General features: G+C 33.8%; 1 protein-coding gene across 1 annotated transcript in view; it reads left to right on the top strand.

Moving 5' to 3' along the window:
• Positions 1-13,314, top strand: part of LOC149790718 (uncharacterized) — a 395,180-nt gene that overhangs the window by 337,858 nt on the left and 44,008 nt on the right. Inside the window, exons 32-37 of the mRNA XM_089973252.1 lie at positions 1,394-1,525; positions 2,354-2,920; positions 3,603-3,629; positions 4,047-4,226; positions 8,184-8,750; positions 9,719-9,808. Coding sequence (XP_089829378.1) covers positions 1,394-1,525; positions 2,354-2,920; positions 3,603-3,629; positions 4,047-4,226; positions 8,184-8,750; positions 9,719-9,808 — 1,563 coding nt within the window. The remainder of the gene's footprint in view (positions 1-1,393; positions 1,526-2,353; positions 2,921-3,602; positions 3,630-4,046; positions 4,227-8,183; positions 8,751-9,718; positions 9,809-13,314) is intronic.

The following is a 13,314-nucleotide window of genomic DNA, read 5'->3' on the forward strand; positions in this document are numbered from 1 at the left end:
AGATCAAAAATTGTAACACGTAGAAAAACAAATAATTAGTTCTTAAATATGTTATTGGCGTTGGGTAAAGGTAGTAAGGAATAAATGCCATCCAATTGACCAATACATTGCGAAATAAAATCTAACGGTGTCATCGTTTTGAATTCTCTTTTTACACTGAAAGAAACGTTTGGACGTTTTGAGAGACTTGAGGTTTATACGACAAAAGTGTGACCATTATTTTTAAGGCTTTACATTTCAACTGATACATGGATTGCACCTTTTTATTATTTTATGTACCATATGCATAAATATAAAATCTTTACCTTTCACTTTTTTCATTTACTCCTTTTACGCGTTTATGTTTTCTTTTGGAAGGCTTTATCTTACTTGAGTTCCATTTAATTGTTTTTAGCTTTAATTTTAAATGCAACCTAATATCCATTATTATGCTCACCTGCCATATAGTTGTACTACAAGCATGTTTCTAATCAATGACCTAAGTTTGAGCACATTTTGTTTTCCCACATAATCGTTCTTTATTCATAATATCTTCATCAAATGTGAGTTTCGAATGGTCTTTATTGTGAGCATTTTGCGCTCAGTTTTTTAGCTCAGTTTTCAAAATACTAACCGATACCTGTCCATCGGAGACCAAAATTAAGATTAATGTAGTTACAAATATTTGAATGAATATAATATCCCTGCATTGAAGTAGACACCTTTTACTGCACAATGTATAAAAGACATAGTTCACGCTATTTTGTGTGCTTTATGAAGTGTAAAACTGTAAGCTATTACACAATCTAGAAATAAAAACAATGTATGGATGTTCGCAGTTGTCTGAACTTTCATAGAGTACATATTAACTTTTCATCATTCCTTTATTGCTTTGCGTTTTACTTTATTAAAGAGACCCAGTTTTTCATAGTCGCTTAGCTGATTTATTGGTTTCCTCTATACTCTTAGAATACATTGCCAATGAACGTTTCGTTTGATCTATTCCTTCCTGTCTTCTATGAAATTTAAGAGAACACATTACATTGTTACGAAATGCAAGTCTTCAAGATTTCCTGTGTTTATTATCAACATAATCCATAAACCCGCTTTTAATGTATTCTTTGCAATCTGTATAAGCATTCATTGTCTTGGCTGAAATTGTAAGGTATATGAATGAAAGACATTAGTAAAATGAAATTTAGAAAAAGAACGATACTCCTCAACCCTCCCAAACAAAATAGCTGTAACGAAGACATTCTGTAAGAAGAAGAATGTCTGATAACATAGGAAACTATCGAAACAAATTAATTCTTTCCTACCGTATTTCAGAACCGTCTCTTACTCCCGATCCTTCAAGTAAGTCTGACGCTACCCGCTTAAAGCCTTTCCTTTCTTCTTGTTTATTTATCTTCAGCTACTACTACACGTTCACCGCCTGCAACGACCAAATCAACAACCACGGCGAGAACAACCACGTTAACTACTACAACAACACCGTTGAGGACGTCAACAACGACAACAAAGCCACCTCCAACAGCGGCGGCAGGTAATATGTCATTGAAATGTCGTATGATTTTCCACGTTTTTGAATAATTTATATACATGGTTGGTACATATGATAACGTCTCTTATTTTAGGAAATATGTTGAGTTTATGTTTTGTGGTTAATAAAATAGCCAAACAAATTGTCTTTTTCTCGAATATCATGGAATAGAAACACATGAAATAGTAACTGGAAACTACTCATCAGCATCATAAATTTGGATAAGAAGTTCTGCTGTGTCTTATTTTCGTGTAAGTTTGGGCAATCATTGTGAGCCGTGTGTCACAAGTTATCGGATACAGAAATACATTTAGGTAATTTGATTATATTGCTGACAATGTTGCACAAAGAATTAAGCATTAGAGTAAAAATGATAGACACTTGTCACATTCAAAATGATTCCAAAGTTTCATGAAAAGGTATTGCGTTTTTGGATCATCATTTACCTTCTATTATACATAAAATTATTGTTGCTAACTTGATTCTATTGGCCCGCAGATAATGGATGACTGCACTTATTAACTGATGCGACAATGATATATTGCTACTGGTATGAACTGGTGTTCCTTGAAGGACATATATACGAATTATTCGAAAACGGATCATTATAATATTTTGCTAATTTTACTACTGTGTGAACAGTAGTGAACTATTGAAGTTTACAATTTGAAGAGACCGCTTTATATTAAAAGTCTTTTGGATAATTTATATTAAGAGGCTGTCAAATCATTCCTTTCTTAGATTTAAAATTTCAGTAATTCCCTAGTTTGCTTTCTAAGCATGAAAAAGTTGTTCCGTGCCTTCCTTATTTATTATGTTCAAATTTTCTAGCATGCGGCCTAGCAAAGGTGGATCTTATTATCGTTTTGGATGCATCAACAAGTGTGACAGAACCTAATTATAAAAAGATGCTCTCATTCTGCAAGGACTTCCTCAAAGATGCAGACATCGATTCGGGTAGTGTCAGAGTAGGCGTCGTTATTTACAGCACGGACGTTCAGATCCAGTTCCATCTAAACCGATATTCAACTAAGGCCGCTGTTTTCCAGGCCATAGATAAAATACCGTATATTTATGGTAGCACCAATACCGCCGATGGACTTAAAACCATGCGGACACAAATGTTCACACAGGCCAACGGGGACCGACCTGACGTAGGCAACATTGCACTGGTTATGACCGACGGTATTTCTAATATCAACGCAAGGAGAACAATTCCCGAGGCGGAACAAGCCCGCGCAGCTGGAATCCATATTTATGCTATAGGGATAGGTCTGAGTGACACCAAGGAGCTTGATGCCATTGCTACTCCACCTGCACGGGAGAACAGTTTTGCTGTCGACGATTTCAATGAACTTGCGGGACTGGCTGTCAAAATTTTCTCCTCAATCTGTCCTGGTAAGATATATTTGGAGTTATATAAAGCTTGGAACCCAAACTCATCCAAATCAATTTAAATTTGGACCGGATTTGACTTGAATTTGTATTTCTGCTCTAATTATCTTTGACTACTGCGACATTTTAATCTACCCAATATATTTCCGTTATATGATTTTGGTGGAGTTTGGTTCGCTTTATATTTGGAATAGTACTGCGTTTCGCTGTATATTTACCATACTATCATACGCCATACGTAAGGTATAACAAATGCAATATGTTTAATACTATGGTAATATTAGCTTAGTTGTACAACCTTATTATAACATTTTCAGGGAAAGTATAATGATTCAGATATTGAGACGAAGTAATGTTCGCTAGGTCTAAAAAGCTATTTTGATAATATTATTGAAAACAAACCCTCACTTTAATACCCGTTTTTTATTTATATGCGATACAGTTTCCAACACGACTGATAAGACAGCAAAGATCGTAAAATAAAACTTCATGCTTACTGATGCATGTGCATTTGCTAAGATCTGAATGTCATATTAAGAATTATGTATGCGCCCGATAGAAGGTATATATATATATATATATATATATATATATATATATATATATATATATATATATATATATATATATATATATATATATATATACACCATGATTAATTAATGCATTATTTGTACTTTTGCAGTTGTATCATTGACGCCTACACCCCAAGGTAAACCAATTAAGTTATTAATATTTATTGATAGCTTGGACGTACAGTTCACGCACTAATATATGTCAATTGCGTGTCATTTCTAAACCTTTGAGGTCATTAAAAATAGTGTAAACATGCATATAATTTATGAACATCTAGGTTGCAATGCGAACTCGTTTTTTAAGACCATAACATCAGGACTTGCTGTTCGCATATCAAGATATTTAACACTAAAGAGTTAGTCTATGCAAACTTGAATGCATCCACTTCAAAACAGTACATCTATGATGGCGCCAATATGGTAAGAGAATGTTTACAGTTGTACATAGTGTACTCGTCCTTTTAACATTTGTCGCACATTCCATTACTCTACTAGCTGCAGAACATTGTTTGTCATTGTGTCGTCTTTTTATGATGGTTATATATTGGGTTCAGAGAAAACATCTGCGCCTGCGCCAGTAACAACCACGAGAACTCCATCAACAACGACAACTTTACCTACAACAACAACAACAACAATGATCACTACGCGTACGACATCAACAACTCCATCAACAACTCCGTCAACAACTCAATCAACAACGACAATAGAATCCACAACAAAAAAATTAGTGGGTAAGTGCGCAACGTTTTCGCATGCAATTTCCAGAGATTTGATGCTTGGAATGAAACGTTGCGCCTGACTGCATACATATCATCGCCAGCTGCTATGCCACAGAATGGAAAGCTTCCTCCCACTAGCTTATAAATCCAGTATATTTAGAGATGCAAAAAGCGCTGCTATCAGTGTGAAAGATTGTTATTCGCATGTTTGATACTAATCTTGATGGTTCTTTATTTTCTGAACATTCTGTACATATGCAGTTCCAAGCATTGACATTTTGTTACAACGATGCCTGTTTGCTGCGTAACATGTATTTGAATAGACAGCATGTTCATAATAGTGTTTATTCCTTTCTAAAAATTTTTATTTTTCCCCACAAAATATAAAAAATCTCTTGAGATATAATACTCTAACCCATGCCATCAGCTGAAAGTCCAACCTATCAGGCTGGTAACAATTCAGCACGGCAATAGATACATCATCTTTTGATTGATGAATTAATATTTTCTTACTCACTTACCTATCTTGTTATGTATTCATTTGCCTTACTTTCTGAAACTAAAATACAGTACGTTTTATACAAGCATGTGTGTATATTGTCGTTACAGATGATGTATTTCAACTTAATTTAATTCATGAGTTTTGCTGAAGAAGAAATATTATTTCCGTTGTCACTCATTTTTCATCTAATCCAAATTCACAGATATTCAATATTTTGGACTGGAAGTAAGATTGAACTATTCATGGATTTAAATATTAACGACGGAAGAGATGCTTAAATTTTGCATATGCAGAAATGGATGAATTGAAAAAGAATTATTGAATATAAAATCAATTGAAATAAAAATCTCATTAAAAAAGTTTGAAGAAAGATGGGTTCTTGTTGACTAAGACGAACACATGCGATTTAGTAAGGATGCTCTATCCGCTGTTAGTTATTCGTTAGTAGTAGGTAAGTGCTATATTGAGACCGGCTTTGCAATAATATATGTTTTAACAAACCGATTATCTTTAAGGAAACAAACAGACAACTGCGGGATAAATTAATAAACCGCTAAATGTATTTAAACCAGTAATGTCAAACGGACAGGCGACTCACATCAGATGATGACACTAACGGGATTACGATAATAATCAGTCATATAATGCTACTATTTGTATACCAGTGGAATACAGAAGAAATAAACGTCCATATCTCAGGATGGGCAAGACTGATATGGGTTAAATAAATTATAGTGATGAATAACTTAGAGCTCACAAACAAGCACTTAAGAATGTCATAGTGAACATTCTCCGTTCTTGACATGCTGCGACGGAGAAAATCATACGATAACCTATGCGTTAGTAGTGGTTCTCGTCAAGCCTACATGGCTAATTATCGTGGTGTTAGAAGTACGAGGACTACAACGAGAAATAATATCTTCATTAAACACATATCATTTGCATAACATGTCAGCTGCTAAATAGACAGTCTGGGGACTTTGTGACATATGTGTATGAGAAAAAGTAAGCTCCCTCACGCGGCTAAAATGTCTAACATTGTTAAATCAATCGAATACATAACTGTTTAAGGACTTCGTTCGGTATTTGAAAGCATTGTTTGCCCAGACAAAATCAGGAGATAGTGCGGGTATAACATCATATGGGTTGATATTATAACAAAGCAGCGTGAAAACACTTCAAAGCTAATTTGAAGACTATATTGCGGTTATTCGTGACAAGTACAGAACTTGTTATCATGCTGTGCAACTGCTGGAAAATACGATTTCATGAATCATCTCGATGAGACGCAACGTAGTATGAAAACGTGATAATTTCTTGATGCAGATTTTATCACGTCACGTGTCAGTAACACAACACTCACGTGCACATTATTTTGCCAGCACGCACTTGTAATGCTGACAAGCGACGAGATTAAGATGAAATCCGTCGTGGAAATGTTGTTGGTATGAGAAACGTTTATGAAAATGGACGCTATGTGCATCTGTTGAACATGATCTTTGAAATTCCCCATACATGCTGTGTCGCAGTTTCAGTTATATTCCAGCAATGCCTTATCTTCTGAAGTGGGTAGTTATTAAGGTAAAAAGATACCGATAACTGTCGCTTCACGTGGTACATTTTATCAGCGTTGCCATCCGGCTGGTAATTATAAAGCATCGCGTAACCAAATACCACTAATATATGTCCGAACTTGTGTTTGATATAACACAATTTCCTGCAAGTTTACCAAGCGTAGATGTTATCCTGCGTGCAACTATGTATAATTTATATTAGGAACACTGTATATGAGTCCCTAGGAAAGCGTAAACATATCGTTACGACGAACGAGATTACTGTAGATTACTTGGTCCAAGTTCGGTTTTAATGTTTTCGTCCAGCGCCATATATTTTTCTCTCTCTTTAGTTTTCGCTTTTTTGTCCCTTACGCAAGAAAGGGGAGAGGGGAATATGAAACTGATGAATTCCGATGTAATTGTGTACCATTTCAATTTCTTTTAGAGAACAGGGACTCTTAATACGTTTTATCGTTATTTTCATATGTTATTTATGATTGATGAATGAGTAGAAATTCTACACTGATCTATCGACCTGCAGTTGAAAGAATGTGTATATATTCGTATTATTGCACCGAGGACGTATCACAATTTGATAAACTAATTGTATTGGTCTATGTATTTGCTATATACCAACACTTTAAATGCCCTGTTAAGTCTAATGTATGTGGTTTATCTATATATATATCTATCTCTCTCTTTATATATATATATTGTTAAAGAGGAAAAGTAATACACCACAGCTATAATACAATATTAAAATAATACTTACTATTAATCTTGTCGTCCGCAAACAATTATTCGATTCCTTTTTAGTAAGTGTGACTGTTGGGGGAAACGTGACCTTAGCAATTTCGAGTTTGTTTTGATAATTAAAGGCACGCATAATCTACGTTGCTGGAGTTAACTATTCGGTACAGTATAACCAAACATTTTAGTCTGCACAACACTCTTGATCTTTGACTGGTGTTAGGAAGAGCTAAGATCGATACTTTAACAGCTCTAATGCATACGTCAGAAACAAAGTTCAAATTGGGTTTGTACCCTTGCTGATTTGTTATCGTTTTGGTCGTTCCACTGCGTGTTTTCGTAGTTGTGTTCGTTCTCTTTAGGCCTTTTGTAAAATATGGTCTCAAAAGGGCACTTACCTACTACTACTTTTGCATAGTAAAATCTCATTCTAAGATGAGAATAATTAAACAATATATGTATGCAAATAAAGAAATACTAAAACAGTTAAACAGGTACATAGAAAAAGAGATAATCATACATGCATGAAAACATACATACATGCATGCATACATATATACATACATAAATACATACATACATACATACATACATACCTACGAAAGTAAATCCTGAATCATGTTCTTAAATGTTGCTAACCAGGTTTCAGGCCAGAGATTTTAATGTTGATAAAGGTATCAAGTCTAATTTTAAAATAATTATTCAGATTTATACAATACTCCATTTTATGCAACATGCTGTGTCCTTACTTATTATATATATCTAAATGTCAACTTTTTTGGTACTGTACAAAATATTGCCGACACGATATCAGTATGAACCTACGTCCTACAAATATCGTTATCGTAGTGTGAGCTTACAGTATGTATGTATATATATATATATATATATATATATATATATATATATATATATATATATATATATATATATATATATATATATATATATATATATATATAGAGATATATTTCTTTTATGCATATATGTATTTCGTTTTTCAAATATCCATACCAGATGGAAATATATCGTTCATTGTGTTTTAAATTAATATAATCAAACAATGCCTTCGTCTATGTGTACTTTTTTTTCGCATGAATTTCATAAAGCGATAGTCTGCATTATCGAGACTTCTGTAAACTAATTCTACATTTTTTTTAGCTTGCGGTCTGGCAAAAGTGGACATCGTTTTCATTCTTGATGCGTCTACTAGTGTGACAGAAGCAAATTACAAAAAGATGCTTACCTTTTGCAAAGACTTCCTTGGAAACGCTGATATTGACTCGGGAAGCGTTCGTGTTGGTGTGGTGATTTACAGCACTGATGTGGCCATTCAATTCCATCTTAACCGTTATTCGAGAAAGACAGATTTATTTGCAGCTATAGATAAAATTCCCTACATATATGGTAGCACCAACACTGCTGATGGTTTAAGGACAATGAGAACAGTGATGTTCACTGTAGCCAACGGAGATCGTCCTGATGTAGATAATGTGGCAATTATAGTTACTGATGGAATTTCGAACATCAATGCTAGACGAACAATTCCTGAGGCAGTACAAGCACGTGCAATTGGTATTCACATATATGCCATTGGTATCGGTTTAACCGACAGTAAAGAACTTGATGCCATAGCGTCTGAACCAGCTCAAGAGAACAGTTTTTCTATTCAAGAGTTTGATGAGTTAGTAGGACTTGAAAACAAAATATTCACATCAATCTGTCTCGGTGAGTAAATTTCCAGGTATTTATTTATCATATTTACGGATTTTTTAAGATCGTAAAACAATATAATTTAACATGCAATTAGAAATGAATTGCTATAATGATTAAAAAGTAATTGTGCAATAGCTAAATGATATTTAGGTGTCATATATCGATCGTTTGCGGTAGAGAATGACAACCAAATTGGAAATATTAAGTAATTTTGAAACACGAAGGAGTCGGAAAATAATTAGCAGTCATTTCCCAGGCTATTTACCAATCATAAAACAGGTTGAGTGTTAATTGTTGATGATTTATTTCTACGAAAGTATGCAAAACAAAAACTACACTTGTCGATATTATTGATTTGGATAATTGTTGTACAGTTACTACTTACGTGTTTTAGACATCAGGACGTGTTAACTATTGAAACCTCTGATACTACCACGCTATGTCGTACATGGCATAAGGTAAAAATCAATGCAAGTCCAGCTTTTAAGTGAGTATTACTTTGCAGTGACAAAATAATAAATACTAAACGAAAAAAGTCACGTACGATAAGACTTATGGGATTTCACCAAAGGCATAATTCTTAAACAGGAATTCAGAGATACACAATAATTTATGTTATACATGTAAAAATTTGAGGTAAAAAAATGACAATTCTGCTTCGTTTCTTGCGATTCTTCTAGTATCATTTTTTAATACATTTTCTACTGTCCATTTATATATATATATATATATATATATATATATATATATATATATATATATATATATATATATATATATATATATATACATACATATATATATATATATATATATATATATATATATATGAGGCACTTTCAACATATCATATTGTATACATTGTTCTTCATCTGCACCTGCCATCAACTGCACCGGCTTTGTGTTCGTCCTGCACTTATCTGTGTTCTTGTGTGTGTGTATCATGTTATCAATATGCGCTGTGGATCTTGGACTAAAAGAACGTGGAACAGCAACACCTACGTCTAAACCTCCCACAACCACCGGTATTACAACAACAGAGGCAACTACACCTTTACCAGCTACGTCAGGTATTATAGGAAGGATTGTTTGAACTAGCGTTATTTTAGTTTTTACACCTGCGCTTTGCTTGTATTAGTAAGTTAGCTTTTGTTTCGGTTAACTCGTTTATTTTCCTTCATTAATGAAGACGGGTTCTTTGAAGGCAGCAGACGATAGAAATAATCCTTCTTTGTTTTATTTCATTGAACATTGCCAGTTTTATGTAGAATTAGGATTGTGAGTACTTTTTGTTTCTTCACTCCATTATCAGGCATGGTGTGAACATTCTTCCATGATCTTTATTGATTTCAAGACATGTATGTCTCTGCACATTCAAGACATCATTAGGTTTATCATTTAGTTAGCCCTGTGCTATGTTGTTGTGCTATATTTAAATAATAATATAACCACTATAATCCTTTCGCTGTCGGCATTTTTTTTCACAAATCTATGAGTACATGTGCGCTTTTATCGTTTCTGAGTCGAAAATGTGTTGTTTGTGAAGTACAATAACAACAGTTATTGACCTGTATGATTTACCTCGATCAACTGACGTTTATGTTGACTCGTATCAGACATTTGATGATGATAATACCAACAATTCTTATTCCTCTAATTTGTCGTGAAGTCTCTCAATATAAATGCAATGTTGAAGACGTCCATTGATTGCTGTTTAGATATCTTACACACCGTAACAAATTACTATATCATGATGAAGGGATGGAAGTTAAAAATGCATTTACCAAAAATATATCCAGGCAGCATTCTTTCTGTGACCTGCGCGGATATATAATCCCCCAATCTGGAATTTTGAGTTCAAGGTTGTACCATTCGAACTCCTACGGTGGCAAGACATCAGCCGTGGCTGCAACTGTCGCTATCTAAAATATATATGTTACTTCTTTTTGTTAACAAGTATCGATATATACATGAGATCTTAGCTAAAAGTCGTCTTATGTTATCTAGTTGGTCCTAAATTAAAATGGCGCTGATGAGAATCATAATTATTTATTGTGCATAAAGAAATCTATACAACGACTTCCTGATTGCAAAGTTGCTGTCTGCCGATGATAGCTTCCAAGATGTACCTAACACAGATTTACAAATGATTGACGATTGGTTAATTCAGTGCTTGGTTGATTTCAGTTTAACCAAACCTGAGGTAATGTTATTTTGGCTTAAGCAAGAAACAGCTTTTCCTGAGCTTAAAAAATAAATTTTCTCATTTGTTGAATACAATTAAGATTTGGTATAATTTGTAACAGTCGATTACACTGAACAAAACATAATTTAGGCGACCTTAAACATCAAAACGGCGTAGAAAATACTAAAAACAATACAGTTAACCGAAAAACATTAAAGAAAGTTTTTTATTTTACAAAACAAAAGACAAAAAAAGAAAAAAAAAGAAATAGAACTGCAATTAGAAGTAGGGAGAAATGTGACTGGTCCTATTAGAAGCGTGTCCTCAATTTGGATTTATGAAGAAACGGGAACAGTTTGGTCTGCTCTGGCAGATAGATGAAAGGTTCATAAACTATACATACTTTGTCGACCTTATTACCACCACTGGTTAGTGAGACAAGCTGGCATAATCATATATATATATATACATATTTATTTTCTTCTAAACTAACGAAAGTTTCGAAATACGTAGTTGCTTTCTTACACTCTTATATTCATGTCTGGAATTCAACTCTGTATTCTTTACAGTTGAATGCATTAAGAAATCACTATTGCATGTCCATTAATCAACACATAACAGGATATTATATTCTCCACGTTAGAATTAGACTTATTTTAGTGATATACTTAATGATTTATTTTGTAATAATTTTACGGATAATACAAGATATTTTTTAAAGAATACAGCAAAGAGTGATTAACATGACCTAGTTATTTGTGAACACCACTTTGAACAGCACAGGAAAGTGGTTCAGAGTATGAATCGTCTCGATATACCAGAGGCAGCAACTATTTTTCTATATGGATGAACTATTCGTACAGCGAAATTTAAGAGTCTCATATGTTTCGTCTATTCAGTTTAAATTACTGTCATATTGATACACTTTACATGTTGGTTTTCATTTTTATCTTTAAATTTTCTTGTGTATTATTTATTACGTATATGCACTTGTTCAGTTATTATCTCGATCAATAATTTATTCATTTATAATGTCATCCTTGTAATCATGTACTTTCTCTCTGTCTCTGTCTGTCTCTCTTAGCATTTTTCCTACCTTCCCTGAATCGTGTATGCTTACAGATAATTGTATTACTCTATATTAATTTTGTGCCGCTATTCATGTAATATTTTTACATTCTTATCGATTTTTTGGAAAGAGTCTATTTTTTAGTGCTGTTTGATCACATTTGACAACAGTTTTGACAATAAGAAAATGTTTACCCCCATCTACCACTCTTAAAACAAAACAAAACGAAACCAGTGTAAGAAACAAAAGGAGCACATCCATCGTGGCCATCCTGAACGTCGTGTCATCTTGAGACTTGCTTGGTCTGCAATGAACTGATTTTAATTATGTCAGGACGTGGTGAAGATGTGTGATGTTTGATGTCACTCACTCCTTCTAGGTTTTGGTTGTAGTCATTTAGGAGATGATAGACCACCCTTTTATTGCCCGGATCTAGTAAACATTAAAATAAAATATGAAATGAATGGATGGAATAACATAGATCTGGGCAGAGATATACAATAGAATAACGCGAGCCCCCGCATGTAAAATGAAACAACTTAGCCAGTTACATGAACAAAATGATATGGAATATGTCATTTTAATAATTAGCTTTCTCTTTGAAGTAGAGTTACAAACTTTATGCGCAATTATATTAGCCGTTCTGCTATACTGATATAACAAATAACATCATTTATTCATATACTCGAGTGACTGATCGAACTCAAATTGATGAAATGTCAGTTTCCTGTCTTGTCCAAATTACTGTAGGTGATAGGTCGTCGTTTCAATCTCTCTCTCTCTCTCCTATAGCATCCTTTCTCATCATCCTCCTGGTTGAATTGTTCAGTCAGGTATGCAGCTATTTTCCTTCAAATACAAATATAGTTTCTAATCTAAATACGTGTCAGATTTTACTTCTCCTGGTATCAACCAATATTCTAACATTTTTTGTGCGTCATATATCGTCTATCGTAATTCAAAATAATTAGTTTTGGCCAGGTAGTAACCTAATGCTGACACACAATCATATTAACGTGAATTTGTCCTTTATAATTGGCGTCGCATTCCCACTGAGTCGATGCTATTACTGTCCGGCTATAAATTACGAGTCGAACTTTGCAAACACTCTTCGATTCTCGGTTCAAGAACTGTTAATAACTATTTTGGAAAATATAATTTCATGTCACCGTTTCAAATGACCCTCGACTTTCCTAAGTTTTCCCTGTTTTTAGCAACTCTTGATATTTGTCGCTAATGACCGTGCATTCACGTAGCATTTTATTTGCCTCTAACGGTTGCTAATTAGAATGCAATACATTTTCCAAACAGGAGATGTTAAT

Source organism: Sinohyriopsis cumingii, chromosome 10 (assembly GCF_028554795.1).
Source record: "Sinohyriopsis cumingii isolate HCF-2022 chromosome 10, ASM2855479v2, whole genome shotgun sequence".
Classification (NCBI taxonomy): Eukaryota; Metazoa; Mollusca; class Bivalvia; order Unionida; family Unionidae; genus Sinohyriopsis; species Sinohyriopsis cumingii.